Below are 20920 nucleotides of genomic sequence, written 5' to 3'. Positions count from 1 at the left end.
TTGACTATATATCAAAAAATGAGAATATTTTTATTTCTGGCTACTATAGTCAAACCATCCTTATGAGACAAACATACTGAAAATGCATGGCTGCCAGGTAGCAACAACATGCTACCTGGATACACACATATACCATACAACTGAGAAATCTCACTGAAATGAATTGAATCAGAAAGTCAATGTTGAACACAACATATGCCAAGCATAACAAGTAAGATTTCAGTTAGAACAGAAATGCACAAAAAAAAAAAAATTCAATGGGCAAAGCACTGACCAATACAGAACTCTGATTAGCATGCAGCAACCGCAAGCAATCAGACTAAGTATCTGGATCTCTATCTTCAAGCAAAGATAAACATTAAAAGAAGAAAATTTAACTAGTGTTATTCATAAACTTACTGGCTGTCCACTCAGACTCAGGAAACGAAGCCAAATTACAGCCATTATAATGACAAAGAAAGTATCTTTTCAACAAAGTTGTAAGCTTGAAGCAGCTCTTCCTACTCAGAGCCCATTACTAAAATGAAATATTGATTGATAATAATTCTCAAAAGGCCAACATTTCCATCTGATTTAAATTGGATATTGGAGAGCTACAACAAGCTGTACTGCCAGGCAGTGGTATATATACCCCATTTTCAAACAGATGGTCTCCCACAATTAATTTGCCACCTTGAAGTAGGAACACAGGATGTCAATTAAATTAATAGAAAAATGCAGATTTAGGCTGTGCTGTCTTAAAGGAAACTGAAGATTTCCCCCCGCCCGCTGCCACCCATACATAAAAACTTGTAACACCTAGTGAAAGCACAGCTTTGATTTCCTCGGTACCAGGTCAATTTTGTCCTTGTTTCAAATACTTTGACAGGTTCAAAAGCAACACTGCTACAAATGTGGTAGAAAGAGGTTAGATTATAGCTGTTGAGTTCAAAAAGTAACTAATATGTTATGTTTTTGCTTATTTATTTACTTATGTATTTGGTGTGCAATCTGACCAAAGCCTCTTACTATGAATCCAGATTTTTTTTCCTGTCCATTAATGTTTCATTGTACCATTCTGTATTCTCCTATCATTAGTTTTTACAGAGTACATTAGGGTGAATATACCAGCAATCATGTCACTGTTCCCACTGCCCCATACCAGATCCCATTTCTACAGCTCAAGCATTTCTCTTCCACAATTGACAGCCAGTAGAATCCCTAGTGACCTCTCTATACCCCATTATAATTCCACATGCAAGTCTTCTCATAGCAAAAGCATCAACCATTGCAATCCTATGCAAGTGTGTCCAAATACTTGCTGTTAATTTAGTTTATTTTTCATTTGCAAGTACCTAAGTAAACCTTTACTGCACTAGACCATAGGCCATCCAAAATGTAAAATGTTGCATTTATACAATGCAATTAAAGTTTCTTCCTTCAAGAAAACAGCTCAGTGCTGCCTTTTCTAGACACACTCTGCTACTTCTTTTCCATCATTCTGTAGATCAACAGCAGGAGAGGTTCAACCCCACCCTTACTCCTGGTTTCAGGTATACCTATGCATCCCATGTCACTTTCTCTGCTTCTTCTATTCCAAAGGATGCTGGGAGGGTGCCAATGCTTACTTTTCTTCCTAAAAGCACAGGAAGGGGGGAAGGGGGAAAGAGAGGCAGGCAGGATTCCTGTAGCATCACAGGCTGTGGTAGACAGCTGTGGCTGATGTAACAACAAGCAGAATACTCCTACTAGGCTACAGGTGAAGTAGGGAATAGCAGGCAGGAGGCCTCCTCCTTCTCTGGAGTGTCTACTAATCCTTTTCCCCTGCTTCCACCATTATTACTGCTCTGAAAATTGGCAATTTTTGAAATTACTTAAGAGCACATAGGTGCATAGCCACTTTTGCCTTCAGTACTGCTGTATTTAATAAAGAGCTATTCATTAATGGGGGCAGTGAAGCAAATAGGGGCTTCACCTTCGCCTTAGTACTCCTCTGTCTGGTAAATCAATGCCATTTTCCCAATGAGCATCAGAAACGATGGCACTACATTAAAAAAAATCACCACAAACCACCAGACCTTTCAAATAACTGAAGACGAACAAGAAAAACACTAGAATGCATCAGCCTGAGAACACCGCCTGCTGAAACAGCTGTAACAAACGTGAAAACATTAGGCCAGAAAGAATGGTGAGTGAGGAAACACAGTAATATATTAGAAGAGAATCGTTTTTGGAGTTAAAGAAAGGCACTTTCTTTCCAATTTTTAATAGATCCAAAGTGTGGGCTAAAATAAATAAATAACAAGGTGAAATAAATTAAACTGAGCTTAACTCTATCCATTGACAAAGACCAGGTCTGATCCAGCAGGGCTCTGCTTATGTTCTTTGTAATGCTGACTTGAGAAATATTCAGTGGGTCAAAATTTTAGAAACAGATATCAGCAAGATATCAAAAAGCCTTGCCCATTACATTCTTCTAGCATCTGCTACAGTGCTGGATCTGATTTCTGATGTATTCAAAAATATTCACCTTGATAGACAGCCATTGTTAAACAAATGGCTGGTCATGACTAAAGTTGTACTGGGCCATATGACATTTTTCAGGTGAGATAATCTACATAATTTTCACTCACCCTTCCCCCACACACACTAGAAAATTTCTTATGGACATTCAAGACGCACCTCAAACACCATATGACTAGATAGGTCTTACTGTGCTATTTTTATAATCCTGTAAACCGCCTTGAGTCACAACAAGAATGGTAGATGGTAAAGGAACTAAATAATTAAGTTTAACTAAATAATTATTTTCTTCCACCGCATCTTGTTCATGTTGTTTTTCATACGACAATAAAATGCCATAAACATGAAAACCATCCTGCACAGCTCTACCCAGTTTTAAACCAATATCTCTACTCTGACAATGCAGAAGCTGAAAATACTAAGAAAAAAAACTGCACATATAATGAATTCTTCCAAAAAATTTGGACCATTCACTTAGAGAATAATTCAAACAATGCAAAGTAAGACAATGCAAAATAAAACATCTGAGAAATAAGCCTTCTTACATCCCTGAAAAGACAGCAGCTGCTACAGAAAGATTATTTTATTTTTTGTGCTGCACAGCATAGCTGGACTATGCAACCAGTGTACAGTAAAGTACCCTGGGGCATGTCTGATTTTGACCAGATGGGATGGTATGAGATTGGAGCTTGAAACTTGTTGAATTAATAATTCAAGCTTAAAGAACCCATACGCCAGATATCTTTCCCAACATCAGTTCTCTTCCCAAGAGCTGAAAAAAATTATACATCATGCTTAAAAAAACCTTCCTATTTTAAAATGAAATAATCCAGTGCTGTCAGAAACAACCATGTAATTTCTACCAGCAGTTTTGAGTCAAATGAATCTAGCTCTGGCATAGCTCAGTACAATAAAAGCAAACTAGGATGATGTGTGGTTAAGGCTGAGAAGCACATAATGTGCACACCAGCATGATGCAGTAGTTTGAGCGTTAGCTTAGGATATCCAGGACCTTTGTTTGTCCTGACTGCCATGAAGCATACTGGTTTATGTTGGAACAGTAGCTCTCCTACAGCTACTCCTACTTCACAGGGTTGTTGTGAGGATAAAATGGTTAAGTCAGACCTGTTACACCACTTTGAGCTATATTTTACTTCATTTATAGCCCACCTTTCTTACAAAGAGACAAGGAAGATTCAAAATATAGAAAACAACTCATTCAGACAGTGAAAGAGCAGTAAAAATGCACCACAATTCTCTAGGCCACCTATGAAAGAGGACTGGACTCTTCTATTTCCAACACCTAGGTGGAACTAGGAAGTTGGGCAAGGGCACTTGTCATGCAAGAGTGAGAAATGCAGCACCTGCCCCTAATTACCTCTTTCCTGCAACTATTTAATGTACAGATGATCTGCCCTTTGCATCTGGACATAATGAAAGCATAAGGACTCAGTCCCAAAACTCCCACCCCAATAATGCTTTGCTGTCTCATTATTAAATATAAAAATGTATCCCAATACACCATGTCATGGAATATTTTAGACAAGATATATCTTGTGTGCATCACCCCTGCCCCCCCCCTCAAATTGCTATCACGCAGAGTACTTATGCCAGTTTGTTTCTGCAGCACAGCATGTGGAAGTCTCACTTGTGTAGAACTGATACTCTGGAATCTCAAGGTCATGGCCAGGAAAAGTCAGAAGACGGGGGGAAAGTTCAGCTGTATGATGCAGCAGCATCTAGGCTGAAAAGCCAAAGTCTTAAGTAGCTCAGTAACAGTCAGGTAGACCAGAGATCCCCCACGAGGGGTCCACAGGATCTCCAAAGGGGGTCTGTGACCTTTCCTCTCCTGCCTTAATGGACATGGCCACAAGCTAAAGAACTGGCCGCTTCTACTGTTCCTCCTCCCCCAAGTATAAGTTCTCTTATGGTTTCTATGTATAAGTTCTCTTATGGTTACTATGCTTGAGAGGGGATGGCGCCTGGGTGCCTACTTCTGGCTTAAACCTCCTCTTCTCTCCCCTCCACCAATCCTCTTTGAACCTACCTGTTAACATGGGTCACTTCCAATGATATTTCCGGGGGCATGGCCAGAAGACCTGGCCAGAAGACATCACTTCCAGGTCTCCTCAAAACCCGGAAAATTATTTCAGGGGCTCCTCCACAGTCAAAAGGTTAAATAAAGTTGTGGTAGACAATACTAACTAAGGTGATATGCTAGATTTGTTCACATACTTCAAAGTCAAGTAAAGCCTTCCCTATTAGGAATCAGTATGTTTGAGGTATTATGGCTGCAGCACACCATTTTCTTCTGAACTGCAAGGTCCAATATTTAGATCACTTCCCACTCCACAGCAGGGGGCTGTGTAGATTTCAGGTGCAACTGGACTATTGAAGTGGCTTCATTTGCAGGCCTAAGAATGCTTTCCTGGGACTAAGTCGCAGTGAATACAATGGAACTTGCTTCTGAATAGACTGGCCTAGGCTTGCTGCCTGGAGGATTTATTCTTCAGTACATTTGGGAAGAGCATGAAGCACTGGAGCATATCCCAAAATTAGATACATGAGCGCATAATCAAATGTATGCACTTTGTTAGACTCCAGTGTGTCAGGTGGTATAAACAGAGGGATCAGAATGGTTCCATCCTCCCTACATCTCCCAGCAGCTTTGGGCAGCCTCAACCAATGCAGAAGTGACCAGTCTATTTGAACTATAATTGTCTGATGAATCAACCTGAGGCACAGATCCAGAGATATGAGTTTGACAGTAAGTCCCTTAAAGCAGTGGACCCCAACCCCCAGTCCGTGGACCGGTCCTGGTCCGTAGATCAGTCGGTACTGGGCCGCGGCTCCTCCTCATCCTCCTCCCCGGCTGCTGCCTCGGGGGCTGCCGTGCCACTCTGCCGCTAGCTCACCTTTGGTGCTCTCCAGTGGCCACCATGGCTGGCGCTCCCCCTCGGCATGGCACTGCGCAGCTGCTGCTGGCAGCACCCCCCCCAGTGGGCGGCGAGAAATCAAGGGTGCTGGCAGGAAAGCAAGTGGAGCAGGGGCTTAGGCGGCGGTGATGTCCCATGGCAAAAAGCTACCTCCCCCCCCCCCGGGCCTCAGTATAATTATCAAGCATTGACCGCTCCCCGGTGATAAAAGGGTTGGGGACCACTGCCTGAGAGGAGCTAGATCTCATGACCTAGTTCCCCAATTCAAGGCCCTCTGCCAGCTGTCTATGTCCTTTAAACATTGATCCTTAGGCTCCACAGAGACCGAACTGAAAATTAAAAGAATGACACTGCTGGCAAAAGGACGCTCAGATGCATCTTATATGAACAGAAGTCCAGTAAATTTTTAATTTGGTAAAATCACCTTCATACCTGTGGCCTGCTTCCTCTTTTATGTCTCTCAGAGAAACTTATGATTGAACATGCAAAACGTGCTCTGTTAAACTGCACATTAAAGTTAAATTGGTCTCAACCAAAGCCATGGCCTTCTCAGCCCTTGTGCCGGCCTAGTGGAATGATCTCCCAAGTGAGATAAGGGGTCCACGGGATCTAAAGCAGTTCCACAGGGCCTGATAGGCAGAGCTATTCCACCGAGTCTATGGCTGAGGCCTACCGAATTCCATCAATAGCTGGTCTCCCTACAAATGATACTGAAAACACCATCTGTATGACACCAATATTAACAGTGAATGTTGCACTTTACTCCCTCCCCTACTGGTACTGGAAATAGAAAGGAAATCATTAGTTCCTGGATTTTTAAAATGTTAACTGTTTTTAATGTAAAACGTATTAAACCTGTTTTATTATGAACGCTTGTAAGCCCTTGAGAAAAGGCAGCGTATAAATTAGATTATAAATAAATAAACTGAAGAAAGATTATATTTTTAACAACAAAGAAAAAAAACTGATATAGTACACATACTGCAATTTTTCCTGATCAAGCAATAACTGGAGATCAACAAGCATCTCGAACTAAAAGCCACCTGTTTTTCTTCTGCTGATAGTACTCAGATTTGGTTCACAATGCTGCTGTATGCAAATCAATTTTAAGTAATCTCTTCATAACAAAATACAAGAACCTAATTCAGCATTTACATAATACATACACAATGTATAGATGTAACAGGAAATCACAGAGCATTCATGAAAAGTATATCTACAGAGGCCATCCAATCCATGCAAACAATATTGCAATTATGTACTGTAGATTCAAGTAGGTAGCCCTGTTGGTCTGAAGCAGCAGAACAAATTTAGAGTCCTGTGGCACCTTTAATACCAACAAATTTTTATTCAAGGTATGAGCATTTGTGTGCACGCATGCTTCCTCAGATACAATTTGATACAATATGATGAAAGTATCATATTGTATCAGAATACTTGTTGGTCTTAAAGGTGCCACTGGACTCTAAATGTGTACAGGTTATGAACAGTCAGTTTTGGGTGTGATACAAAGATTTAGGTGGCAGATTACATAGAATTCCTCAATTTTAACTAAAAATGTCATCCATCAGTTCACATCTCCAGAATTGCATTATAAATATGAGGGTGCACAACAGGTGCCACTTAAGAGGGAAGCAAAGTAGTTTTAATATTGTTCCAATTAATTCTGTAACCACCAAGCCACAACTATTAACAACAGATTTTAGGGGGCTATCTGCTTTACTGTAGCCAATTAGTTGAAAGTTTATTAAATATGCAGCTGGCCAGCACTTACATGGGAAACCTCCAAACAGCAATGGAGGCACAACAGGGTCCTAGACCAGGGCAGTCATACCTCTGGGGAATGCAGCAAAATTTCCATCCAACTACAAATGCCAGTTATATCAAATTGTATGGACCACAATCCAACACTAGACAAAATTCAGCCATCATAGTCACCATATCAAGTTTGCTTTCTTCACTTTCATTTTCACCTTTGCATTTTTCACTTTCCTTGTAATTCTATTTTCTCCTGCACAAATGCACATGCTCACCACAAAGGCCTTAACTCAGGAAATTGGTTGAGGAGGGCACCATTAAATGAGGCTGTCTTTTGCTCACTTCTTTCAGAATCTGATATACAAATTTGTCTTAGTTGGGGGTACATAAGTTGTACACTCCTACTTAGAAATATGCAGAAAGAGATAAAGGGTCTTCAAAAGCTGAGTTAATCAAAGTATAAATCACTTTCTGACCCACTGACCTAGAGATTGTATCTATCTGTGAACCTGCAAAAACAACTACCCCCAAAAAATTCCTGGAACTATTTCAGTGGCAAATTTTAAAGTTCAATATGCCAACTAGCTGAAGGACTGTCTTTTACCTTCTCCTTGTTTCCCTTGACCCCCTCACCTCTTTTTCATTCTGTTATTTTTTAATGTTATATTTTTCCTATTTTGACTGGGCTAAAATCCCTAGGTCTGTTGTGAAACTCAGCATTTGATTACTCAGCATATACATATATTTCCCTTTTTCTCAGCAAATTTTAAAACTCAAAACAGTTTTTCAAATTAAAAATGGCAGCCATGATAAAGCTGCCAGCAGTCTTCATTTATTTATTTATGTATTACATTTGTATACCGCCCTCCCCTAAGACTCATGGGCAGCACAAGAGGAGATGGACGGAAGATGTTGTGAGAGATTATGTACAGATGTCAGATTTGCAGAACCAGATGTGACATACAACTACCAACTGCAAAACAGGGATTCAAAGGAACAAGGAAACTTGTGTCTACAAATCCTTAAGGTATCCCAGTTGACCCATTATAGAACAACACAAAATCAGGCAAAGTAACTAACCGTGCACTAAACAACATTAGTTATCTATTATGCCCTTCAAAAGTTAAGCAATTCATGCCAGAATACAAAAGTATTATATTTAAAGTTATCTTGCAATCAAAGAAACCTAAACACTGAACCTCACATTTTCAGCAAGCACTTCTCAAGTGGGGAACCTGGAATCATAACACCATATTTGCCCCACTTGAGAAATCCAAAATATCACAGGAAGAACACTGTAAAAATCGTGTACCAAGCAACAAGAAACAAAAGCATGATAATCTCTGGATGTAAAATTCTCTAGGAAAATAACATTAGCAGCAAAGTAACTTATTTTTTTTAATGCAGAGCGGTTAGGAAAACACAATTATATGCTTCATTTATGCCGAAAGATATAATCCAGACTCTAGTAAAAAAAACATTTGGAGCTTTATTTGTAAGAAGATGAATACAAAAGGTAAATGGGGGGAAAACTCATTCCATGCACATTAGCCCTCCCAGTGAGTTCACAATAAAATCTGCTGTTAGAATAACCTGACTATAAACTCAGGAATGGTCTAAAAAACACACGTTTTATGCAGATTAATAATACCGGCACATAATAGAAGCATTGAAAAGGCATAGGATCTGGATCCCACCATACCTAAGTCTTCAGAAGACAAGTACATGAAGTTGAATAAAAATAAATTGCATGAAAAAAAGTCAATACGAGTCAGAAGTATCTTCTACATCCATAAAAATCCCCTGAACTTGAAGGAACCATATGCATGCATACTGTTTTATAACCATGCCAAAAAGAATTCTTTTTATATATGCAAAGCAAAAGAGTTCTCTCACCAGCAGCACTTTAAAAAATCTGTTATGGAATAACTTTACTAGCAGCAATGCAGATAGTTCAGCTTTTGATTACTGCAGGAACAGGCCTCAAGCAGATTTTAGGATGCCGAAAATTCCAGGTTCTGTTCTTATGGTTAAACATACTTCTAGTCCTCATGAATGCAGAGCAGCTAAACAAAGAGATAGGGAAACAGCAGGCTGATTTAATCACTTCCATTTTCAAGTCTTCGCATCAGCAGCTGCTTCAGAACTGTTTACATGTGAGGGCAGCAACATAACGTTTTTCACTAATTGTCATCCCTTACAGCCTGGAAAATATTTATTTTCACTAATCGTCATCCATCACAGTCAGGAGGGGGAAAAACATACACGCGCACACACCCAATTCAGCAAACATTTAAAAGGGTAATCATCAACTGCTTACCAAGCCGCAGCACATTAAACAGCCCAGCAAACTTCAACAGTATATGGACCCAAATACCTTATGAAATCATGCAAGTTATTTTCCTTGCACACCCCTAAAATACGCAGATTAGCCTCAGCCACCCATATATATTTTTATGTGGCATGCACAAATAGTCTACTTTGAGAGGCACAGAATTCCGAAGGCATCAGAGATATCTACAATTGTTTGGTACTCTTTCTCAGCAACATTAAATAAAAATAAATGAGGAAGTTCTTAATTTACTATGAGCTCAAGTAGTAGCTTCCTTATTATAATTCACCCACCATACTATCAACTGCAGCATATCATGGCTTGAAGGAGATTCCTGAGAACAGGTTGTGATATCTAGCACAGAGTTCAAAACATAAATTAGAAGATTTATATCCTACCTTTTCTTGAGGCTTAAGGTAGCTCACAAATAGCAACTTAAAATTACAATTTAAAAGCAACACATTAAACCCCACAAATAACTCCCCCAAGCCCTGGCAAATTAAACAGCCATGCAATGTCTCCTAAACGTTTCAAAACATGGTACACCCTCACCTCCTCAAGAAGCCCATTCCACAAAGGAGGCCTGACAGTGGAGAAGGTACAAGATCTGGTTGACGCCAAGTGGGCTACCTTAAATGAGAGAGCTGCCAGTAGGTGGCAGATCAAGAGCCGCAGCTGGCATACAGAGATGTACAAGAGGAGAGGGTCATTTAGAGATATGCAGATTCTAGGCTAGGAAGGGTTTTAAAGGTTATAACCAGCAAGCTGAAATGGTCTCCAAAAGAAACTGGCAGCCAATGTACCTGTTCTAAGAAGAAGAGTTGGGTTTTGTACCCCGCATTTCACAACCCAAAGAAGTCTCAAAACAGCTTACGATCACCTTCCCTTCCTCTCCAAACAACAGATATCCTGTAAAGTAGATGGGACTGAGAGGTCTAAAAGAACTGCTCTGTGAAAACAGTTCTAAGAGAACTGTGACTAGTCCAAGGTCACCCAGCAGGCTGCATGTGGGGGAGCAGGGAGTCCAACCTGGTTCTCCAGATTAGAGTCTGCCATTCTTAACCACTACCTCACACTGGTTCTAGATAGACAACATATGGTTGCACCACTAGCGAATATCAGGCTGCTGTATTCTGAGCCAGCTGAACCTTATGAATGGTCTTCAAGCAGTTCAACCACAGGTTTATTAAAACATGGTTCACTGTGGTCAAAGCAGGTGAAAGTACGTTAGCCAGATGCAGAAGACTCTTAGTCACAACACCATTCTGCTTTTCAAACAGTGATATCAAGTCTATAAACACCCTCAAGGTCTTAATCTGCTCATCAAATGCCAACTCCAATACATCCATTACAAGCAAACTTGAATCCCACTAAATTATCTGCCTTCTTGACCAGAATTACCCGTCATGTCTGGATTCAAATTCAGCTTGCTCTATCTTAGCCATCCGGCCACATCCACAAAACATTGGCTCACAGCCAGGTTGGATGCATCTTAAGGAATGGATAATAAAATTCAGAACTGGATATCATCTCGATATTGATAACCCCCACCCCAAGCTCTGGACAATCTGAATAAATGGTCTTGTACAAATGTTGCAATGCATAGGTAAGAGAACGGAATCTTGTGGTACTCTAAAGCAGCGGTCCCCAACATTCTTGTAGATGGGGACCGCCTCCGAGGGTGGGAGAGAGCCGGCAGCCCGGCCACAGCAGCTGCACGTAAACGCACACGCGCAGTTGCCGCACATGCACGTTTTCACCACTGGGTGGCGCCAACACGCATGTGCAGAACAGCCGCACGTGTGCGTTTTCGCCAGCAGGGGGCGCAAACATACATGCGCGGCGGCTCCACGCGTGCGCGTTTGCGTCACTGGTGTGCCAGCAGCCGCGCCTGCCTCTTCCCCCCTCTTGCTGTGGGGGGAGGGGAAGGCAGGCGCGGCCGCTGGCGGCTCGATACCGGGCCGCAGACTGGGAGTTGGAGACCTCTGCTCTAAAGCTCATATATCTTGAATAAAACTTTGTTGGTCTTAAAGGTGCCGTTGGACTCTAAATTTGTTGTGCCGCTTCAGACCAACATGGCTACCCACTTGAATCGGTCTTACCCTATTGATTCCACTCTGCCAGTGTAAATTATTTGTGTCCAGTTAGTTAGAAAAGACCGAAACCACTGAAGAGCAACTTCCTTTACACCAACTGCATAAAACCCAGAAGATGCATGGGTCAAGAGTGTATTCCCAGGCACCTTGTCTGCATCTATTGGCAAAACCTACCTGAATAAATGGGCAGGTACTTCTGAAACCTCAGATACTGTTTTCTACTCTCAACCAAACAGATTTAATTAGCATAGAACCTCATAAAAACATCAGGGGTCAAATTAACATCACCGACAGGGTTGAATTTAAGTGGGACAATAAACCACTTCTATGGCCCAAGCCAGTCCATCATTCGATGCAGCTACAAGGTCCTCCAAAGAGTCACCAGAGAGGCTCTTCATACCCCACAGAGACTTGGAAACCAACAGAATCCATTGATATCTGAAGGCAGACTATCTGAATGGTTCATCAGTCCTGCAGGTAAAATATTACAAGCAAAACTGTGCCTTGAGAAGGTAGTGGTCTGACCATGACAAGGGCCAAACCTCCAACCCCCTATGAAGAACACCAGAAAGCCACTTGAACAGAAAAGAAGCCGCAGCATACATTCTTTTTCATGTGGTAGGCCTGTCACAACCTAAGACATTCCATGGTTGTCATGGTGGCCATGAAGTCCTGAGCTGGACCTGACAAAGCAAGCTAGGCAGTTCTGTTGAAATCCTCAAGGTCAACCAACCTTGGGTTCTCAACTTGAAATCACCTGTCAGCTCAGTCAAAGAGACCCAACTAGCAAGCCATGAAGAGAGAATAATATCCCTATTATTCTAATAGTAATCATGATGATGACCCATCTCCATACATAAAGCCAGAAAAACATTTTCTGTGAATGAATGGGCATTCATTATTTAGTTCTGAATCCCTGGTTTAATAAAGCCTTCAGCAAAAGAGAGCTTCAAACACTTCTATTATGCAGATGGAATGCACACGCCATCAAAGCCTATGCTGTGGGAAACAGAGATGGCACATCAAGTGACGTTTTCTAGAATGTGAAGATTTTTAATGATAAGTTTTTTATACAACTTAACAATATTCAAGATCACGCAACAAATGAAGCCCGTAAATCAAAAATTTAGGCAACATTTTTTCTCTTCACAAAGGGTTGGATCAGGAGAGTAAAATAGTAAAGGAAATATTTTATCATCCATCATGCCAAAGCAATAAAACACAAGAGGAAAAAGGCCAGTGTTTACTACTGCAATTTACTGTGCACGTAAACGTCAAACGAAAACAGAATGTTCCATAAAAATTTATTCATTACATTGACCCTCTTTTATATCGATAGGTCAAAACCAATTTCTGATGAGTTCTTTCAAAAAAACAAAAGAAAACATACAACAACAAATACTGGTTCGATTTAGCATCCGTTCACCTGAACTCCAGCACCTTAATCCTTTCTGACAAATATATATATATATATATATATATATATATATATATATATATATATATATATATATATATATATATATATATATATATATATATATATATATATATATATATATATATATACACACACACACACACACACAGAGAGAGAGAGAGAGAGAGAGAGAGAGAGAGAGAAAATACAGCATTTTGAATTCTTCTTAGATTTAAAATAATGTAATGACTGGGCACATATCAACAATTTCTATATGTACAAATGTAATAAGCTATCCTGATTCAGTGATTATGTTCTTAGGATTTCCCCTTTTGGGATACATACTGGTCAGGGAAAACTTAGAAAATTCCTTCCTCTGAAATTCTCCCCAGATTTGGTGATCCTGTAAAAGCTGCTGGACATGTAAAGATTTGCTTCTTGCTACAAATTTCTGTTGCTAAGGGTGTTTTCCGCCCCCCCCCATCTAGCTAAGCTATATACTCATGTGCATTAAAACATAGTACTTCATTGTTGTGATTTTGAACATACAATTATAACTGTAAGAATGTTCCTTGGCAACTTTTGTTCTACCCAGCCTTTCAAGTGATGGACTTGCTAGAGCTCATCTACTTAACCCATTCTGTTTTCTTCAGTTCAGTATAGTATCCCTCACTGCACACCTAAACAAACAAAAGTGTGATGTTCTGATATTTGCTCGTGTGTGTGGTGCTATGATCCTATGATGGGCATCTGAAAACCTGAAAAAGCTCTAAACATGAAGCTATAGTGAGTATTCCGAACCCAGTCAATTGAAAGATTAGTTAAAGCAAGAAGGAAGTAAGGAAGGTGTGATGTTACTGTGAATAGCTATAACATGCTCCTCCCCCACCTACCCCCAAAACTGTGCAACGTTTTAATGTATGGTAAATGGTCATAAGAACATATAATAAACACTGACAAGCTAGGCAAAACTTGGAATGGGATATTAGATGGTCGCTTATCCATTTAGAATAGGTTTTAAACAGGGAGCTTAAGGATCACTATTAAAACAGTCAATGGAAAGATTTCATAAAATGGAAGTTGCCAAGGAATACTAAATGTGATTGTGCACTGAACTGCATTCTCAAAAGCTCTGCCTAGTTTTTACTACACATGGCTATTTGTGTGCATAGCTTAACTGAAAGGGAAAACCATAATGAATGGAAGACATGAAAAGCCATGGTAAGAGCATACTGTTCAAGCACCAATTCCAGAATTAATTAGGGAAAACCTCTATGAACCGAAAGGCAAGAGGGGCAAAATCCTGAACACAGTCAATTCACATGTCAGGCTTACATAACAGAGCCGGTAAAATCCAGCTATTACAGCTTGGTAGTCAGAATTAAACTGAAATTTGTTGCATCCAACTACTTTAATTATTTTCATCATAAGCTTTAAAATTATTCCTTAGAAAATGAGGACAATTTTCAATCACACATCAGCACTGTTGCAGTGTACCCTGGCCCAGAAAGATCCTTCTAGCGGGGTCCATGCAAGTTGTGTCCATGTAGCCAATACCATGAAACAAAACACAAATAAGATGTCTTCTAGCTTTCTCCATTTCCACAGCAGGAGCCACTTCCACTGTGTCATGCTGTCATCACAATAGATGAGAGGAAAAATAGGAGGGCAGGATTTGACCACTGGGCACCATACCAGTGGAACAAGCAGCTTCATACTCCCAAATCACTGACTGTAAACTCATTTTTACCTGCATATTCCTGTTTATTAGACACTACGGCTATATATAATATTAAATGTACAACAGTAACAAACAATAAAAAGCCTGTGCCTATAAAATATATAGGCAATAAAAGCACTGTCTTTTGTAAAGTTCTGTAAGTTTTCTGTAGAAATTAAAAAACAGTCCAAGGAATAAAGCATTTACTGCTCTTCCCTGACCTTACATGCCTCAATCACTTCTTTTAGATACTTCTAGATGCTTCCATTCAAAATAATCTTTACCTTGGTAGGTGGGGGGGTTAAACTGTGCCCTTAAACTATTTAAGATGCCATGTACCATAAGTATAACACATTATCCATTTGCTACAGACCTGCTAAAAGGCATTGGGGGAGAGTGATAAAGGTTATTTGAAGCTTCCTTTAACTTTTTGAACATGTGCATTCAAGACCACTTAAGATTTTCTACATAAAAACACAAATAAATTTCACAAGTTTTGATTTCCTAGACTTCAAGGTAAAAGGGGGGAAGGGAGACCGTTATCTGTGATTTATGCAATGCAAAATAGAAATAAAAGTGTGGGGGAGACTAATGAAGTTCCAAAATGAGACCAATCAAAAAGCCCATCTCAAATAACCAAATGAGGATGAAAAGATCATATTTGGACCAGCAAGTATGAATGAAAACCTTGCATATAAGAACTAATTATCTGGGGAATAAAGGATACTTTACTCATGACAGTTTTTTCCCCTGTAAACTGCTGTGTTGTCTGAAGAAAATAAGGAACCTATTTTGTCACAAGAAAATTCTGCTAAGACATAAACTATAGTTTTGAACCGCAAATGCAAAATCAGGTTTGTATTCAGCCACTGGCCTGATGTCTCTAGGGAATAAGATTCACCTCTCAGTGACCAGGCTGGGAAGCTTCTGCAAACTGAAAGCAAGTTTTTGTTTTCTCCCTTAAGGCCATCAAAGTATGGACTAGGCTAATAAACATTTTTGAGGGCTAGTCACTTCTCCAGACATTTTCAAGGCTGCATAGAAGGCAATATTTCTCAATAGTAATAACTGAGCGTGATATTTTATATGTTCAGAATGCTTCTCCCTGGGAGCTGCTGTGATGAAACTCTGGATTATGAGTAAGGAAGTCTGGTTTCAAAGCACCACTCCACTGGATGACCTTGGATCAGCCATTATTTCAAGGCCCAGTCCACCTCACAGGTTGGACAGGGATACAATGTCAGTAAAGAATAAGGTCCAGGAAGGAAGTGCAATATCGCTGATACTAGGCAGGTTTGAGTATGGTCAGTACTGTCCTACCTTCTAGGACAGTGGTCCCCAGCCTTTTTATCACCAGGGACCGGTCAACGCTTGACCATTTTACTGAGGCCCGGGGGGGGGTAGTCTTTTGCCAGGGGATGTTGCCGCCACCGCCTGAGCCCCTGCTCTACCTGCTTTCCCACCAGCTCCCCTGGCTTCCTGCTGCCCGCTGGGGGCGCTGCCAGCAGCAGCTGCGCAGTGCCACGCCGACGGGGAGCCCCAGCCATGGCGGCAACTGGAGAGCACCGAAGGTGAGCCGGCGGCAGAGTGACAGGGCAGCCCCCCAGGTTGTGAAAAGTCTCAGCCTGAGACCCTTGAAAGCCACTGCTAGTCTAAGTAGCGCTCACTCTGATGGACCAGGGTTCTGATTCAGCAAAAGGTGGCTTCATGTGTTCATTGTAAGAGAAACACAGGATAAATAATACCCACAAGAATATCACCAAATAAACATAAATAACCCTCAGAAGAACCTTGTAAGGTAGGCCAGCCTTAACTTCCTTCCTGATATAGCAGACCAGGTGCTCCTCTCAACTAATTATTCAGGATGGTACCTGAGCGCACAGAAAATTGTGTGTAGCTAAGTACTCATGGTATCCATTAGACAAGCCCTATTTGTAAACACCCCTGTCCTTACACAGTGGAAAATGCTGATATATAACAGGTACTTCAATGGCTGTAAAGAGCAACTATGCCTTGCTGCAGCACACAAATGAGATGAGAAATCTCATGATAACAATATCATATCCAGTAAGTGCACAAAACAATTACATTAACATTTCAGGATGCTTTGAGCTAAATAGCGTTTCCTCAACAAGCTGACTGGTTGTATTAGAAATATCTACCGGTTCGGGGACAACACTAGCAGAGCTACTGCTATGCCCTCCATTTCATCTATTTACACACACACAGTGCCTTACGCTGCACACCATCTTTCCTCCCTGAGACTTTTCCCCACCCACCCAGAAAAGAACCAGTCTAAGAAGAAAAGCACTTCAATCATGGGGCTTGAAAACTTAAGTTTACAAAAAATGTCCCTTGTTTGTGTCTGAACTGCTCTGGAAACCTCAGAAATCCCTAAGACAGGCCATCAGATTTTCCACTGTGGATGAAGAGAAGCAACATCCAGGCCTTTCTACCAAAGAAGACTCCTCCATCAGTGTTTTCCTCTTTTGTAACAGCAAACACTGCTTACTCTAAAATCTTTACTAAGAAAATCAACAACCGCAAACACACCCCAAGTCATTTCCTTCTTCCCATTCCAATCCCCTTTAAACTTTTCTTTCTTTCATGACATCCAACTAGAGGAAATACGCCTACCTACCCAAGGATCTTTCCCCCCGAATTCTTTATTTCCTAGGTTTCTAAAACAGTGGGGTCCTTGGGAACAGAATCACCAGTCATATGTGCTCATGTAGCCACTCAGAAAAAGATGGGGGAGGAGGTTGTTTGTTTTTATATAACAATAATAATCTGTGTATAGGGCAGGAAAGGTTTTAAGACAAATCAACCGTCAGGACACTGCAACTGAAATCCTGCTATCTTTCTGCACCAGAGTTCATCCCACAAGTACATTTCGTCCACTCTAACTATGTAAATAGCATTTGACAGCAAAGGAAAAATATATGAATTTGGACTGTCAGAGACTTAACATTTTCTCTTCTTTCCTTCCTCCTGTTTTGAGATCTTGGTAACAGTAACAACAGCAGCACCTGCTGGTAGTGGTCAGTACTCTGTATGCTCTTCGGCATCCCTTCATCCAGACTTTTCAACCCAATGTGAGTTTAGTTAGAACTAAGACAATACTCTGCCATTCATACTCCCAGCACTGCAACACACTGTAAAAAAGATGAGTTAATGGTAAGTGACTTCAGGCTAATAGCAACAGCCAATGCCTTCCCGTTATGTGCCATGACTGAACCCCGTCCTCCAAGGAATGTTTTCCCTGTGGCCAAGCTATTGACAAAGTTTCTGAAAAACTACACCATCCTATGACCTTCCATCACACTACGAAGCTGTCAAGGACCACTTGCATTCAACTCTGGCTATGGACATGCATCAGTATACTCCGCCTTCCAAAATGATATCATTTGAACTTATTTCTATCTTTTTTTTTACATCCGTATTTGCAAAAACCAGGCAAGATCTTAGAACTCACTTCTTTCCCCCCCCAAAAAAAGTGCTGTGGACATCTGTTCCCAAACATCCAAGGTACTATGTGCATTAGCAGCTGACACTTTAATAATGGAAGGTTAATGTTTCTTCCCATAAGAATAAAAAAAATTAAATTTTAGTTTTCAGATCAACAGATGTTTTGTGCACAAAACAGTGCAGTTTCGATAAACCTCACATTTGGAAACAAAATTGCACATTAGATTAGACAGCCTGGAGAGCTTTTAAATGCCTTGTATAAAATGTTATGCACACCGATCTTAACTGTTAATAGTTGAACTAGTGGTAAAAGCATAAAGGTGCACATTACTTAAAGTAGGGAACTTTCAACATTTCCGAACCAGGCTACTTTAGAAAACTCAGTAAACCACAGAAATTAAATCAGTAGACCATGTAGATAGCTCTTCAATGTAACATTCTGACCAAACAGCTAGCTATATAAGATTAAATTCTACAGTTTCAACAAAATTCTTCCTTTGTTAAAAGGTTGCTGCCCAAAATGTTACTGCCCAAAATGCCTGATCCCCAGAGTAATATTAGCACCACCTCTGTTGACTGCTCTCAGTTGATTACAGACTGAAAGATGGAGTAATCTCCAATACTCTCTAGCATTTTGCCCCCTACTCTATTTCTCTCACACACAAACACACAAGTTAAAAGGGTGCACTTTCCCGTTGTAGCAAACAGACAAATCTAGGTTAGAGAGGTTTTCATGCTGTGCTGTAGATCTTATGAAATATACATAACCCCCATGCAGGCTTTGTATTTAACAGAAGTCATTGTGTTGTAGGGAGGGGAAAGGGCTGGTTGACAACTGAGGGACAAGAGCCTGCAGTCCAAACCTTGAGTTTGAAAAACAAAACACACAAGGGGGGGGGGGGGGGGGGAGAGATCATGCACTCAACTAAGTTTTAACATGCAAGGCTGCATGTTGCATGCAATGCTGCATGCAAGGTTGCACGGGGCATCCCATCTAACAGCTCCTTTCAGCAGGAAGGCATAAACTACAACATAAACAATGATAAAATACTCACCCTCAAGCCTCTTGCCCCTCGCCTGTACATTTTCAAACAGATATCATTGCCAAGCACACGGGGGGGGGGGGGGGTTGCTTCAAACTAAGCAATCTCTTAAATCCATGCAATTCCACTCCTCCCCCAGAAAACACACCAACACACTTGTGTGGTCAGATACACACACACACAAACATTTATTCTATATAATGGTGTTTACCAAAACGGAGAAGTTTAATCCGCGGTCTGGAGCGACAACGCCACTGCGACCCAAAGCCTCCACCCGTCCTTCCCCAGCCCCCCTTGATCCCAGGCAGGCAGGCAGGCAGGCAGGAGAATTGCCCTGGCGGCGCCAGCCAGCAGCCCGGCTGCTGTGGAGTGCAATAGTTTTGAAATTCCCTCCTGCAGGCTGCAGCCGCGCTCGCCTTGCTCCCTTCCACACTTTGCTCCCCTGAGGAGGAGAAGTTTCGCACTCGCGGAGTGGGGCGTTTGTTTCGACGCGCGCGGCTCCTGTCCCTCCCCGAGCACAAAGCGAGGAGCAGAGCCGCCCGCGGGACTTCGGGGCGACCCGCCGTCCGCGCAGAAGGGATCCCCGAAGCGCTCGTGCACAGCCTTCCCCGGGAGCGGGGGAAGGGAAGGGGGAGGCGGTCGGCTCGGGGGGAGGGGGGGCGACGGAGTCAACTCCTTGCCCTGCAGCAAGACGGCGGCGGTGACAAGTCGGCCGAGGCAGTGCCGAGCAAGCGCCCCCCCCCCGTATGGAGCAGCAGTCCGGGGACGGGGGGGTTAAAGCGACCGGGGCGCCGCGCATCCTCCGCGCCCCCCCCCTCCGCAGGTTTGCCCCGTCCGTCCGTCCCCCTCCGCGCCCGTCCCCTCGTTACCTTGTTGCAGTGGTAATAGTCCAGGGGCCCCAAGCAAGTGGGCTCGGCCCCGGGCAAAGAACCAACGGCGGTGGGGGCGGAAGGGTAAAACCTAACGTCCATGCCGGGGGTGCGCGCTGAGGAGGAGAAAGAGGCGGCGGCAAGAGGAGGCTCCAGCAGGCATGGAACCGGCTCCTCCGGCGGCGGCGGCTCTGCCTCTGGCTCAGGGAGGGAGGGACGGGCAGGGGAGGCGGGGAGAGGGAGGCGGGGAGGGAGCGCAGCCCAGAGCCGGCTCCTCTCGCACTCTATTGTTCCAGGCACCGAGGCGGGAGGGAGGCAGAGGGAGCGAGGGGGAGGGGAGGGCGCCTGGGACCTGCTTGGGCTGGGCTGGGCAGGGCTGGGCTGGGCAGGGCGGCCTCGCCTCTCCTCGCAGTCTCCCAGGCGCGCGCCGACGCTGCCCCAAGGCAGGAGCTTCTCTCTCTCGCACACAGGCACGCCTGGGACCTGCCCTCCGTCCCAAAAGAAGATGGACGCGCGCCGAGAGGGCCTGGCAGGCGGCTGCTCCGGAGGAAGGCGCTCGCTCTCTTCCCCCGCGACCCTCCCCCCTTCCCACACGGTCCTAAGTTGCTCCCCAAGCAAATCCCACCCCCCCCCCGGCAGAGAGGAGCGTGTGCTGGGGCTGCCCCTCACCTCGGGGCGCCTGCAGAAAAACTCCTTGAGAGGAGGACTGGCCAAGGGGGGCGCGGGGCAGAGTTTATATTGTGGAATTGTTTCCAGCAACCACCCTCGGGAGACGA

The 20920-nt window shown here is 42.7% G+C and overlaps 1 protein-coding gene across 5 annotated transcripts in view; it reads right to left on the bottom strand.

Moving 5' to 3' along the window:
- TOX2 (TOX high mobility group box family member 2) overlaps positions 1-20380 on the bottom strand; it is a 298443-nt gene extending 278063 nt beyond the window's left edge. For 2 of the 5 annotated variants that reach the window (XM_077335266.1, XM_077335267.1), the window contains exon 1: positions 20145-20378. In XM_077335266.1, the coding sequence (XP_077191381.1) occupies positions 20145-20246 (102 nt within the window). In that variant the 5' untranslated portion in view covers positions 20247-20378. Of the gene's footprint in view, positions 1-9092; positions 9241-20144 lie in introns of those variants that run through there. The other 3 variants (XM_077335269.1, XM_077335270.1, XM_077335268.1) reach the window with 3 other exon arrangements.
- Positions 20381-20920: the final 540 nt, after the last annotated feature.

The sequence above is a fragment of the Paroedura picta genome, chromosome 4, assembly GCF_049243985.1.
Source record: "Paroedura picta isolate Pp20150507F chromosome 4, Ppicta_v3.0, whole genome shotgun sequence".
In the NCBI taxonomy this organism is placed as follows: Eukaryota; Metazoa; Chordata; class Lepidosauria; order Squamata; family Gekkonidae; genus Paroedura; species Paroedura picta.
The sequence above is the reverse complement of the archived record's forward strand: the minus strand, read 5'-3'. Positions and strand labels throughout refer to the sequence as shown.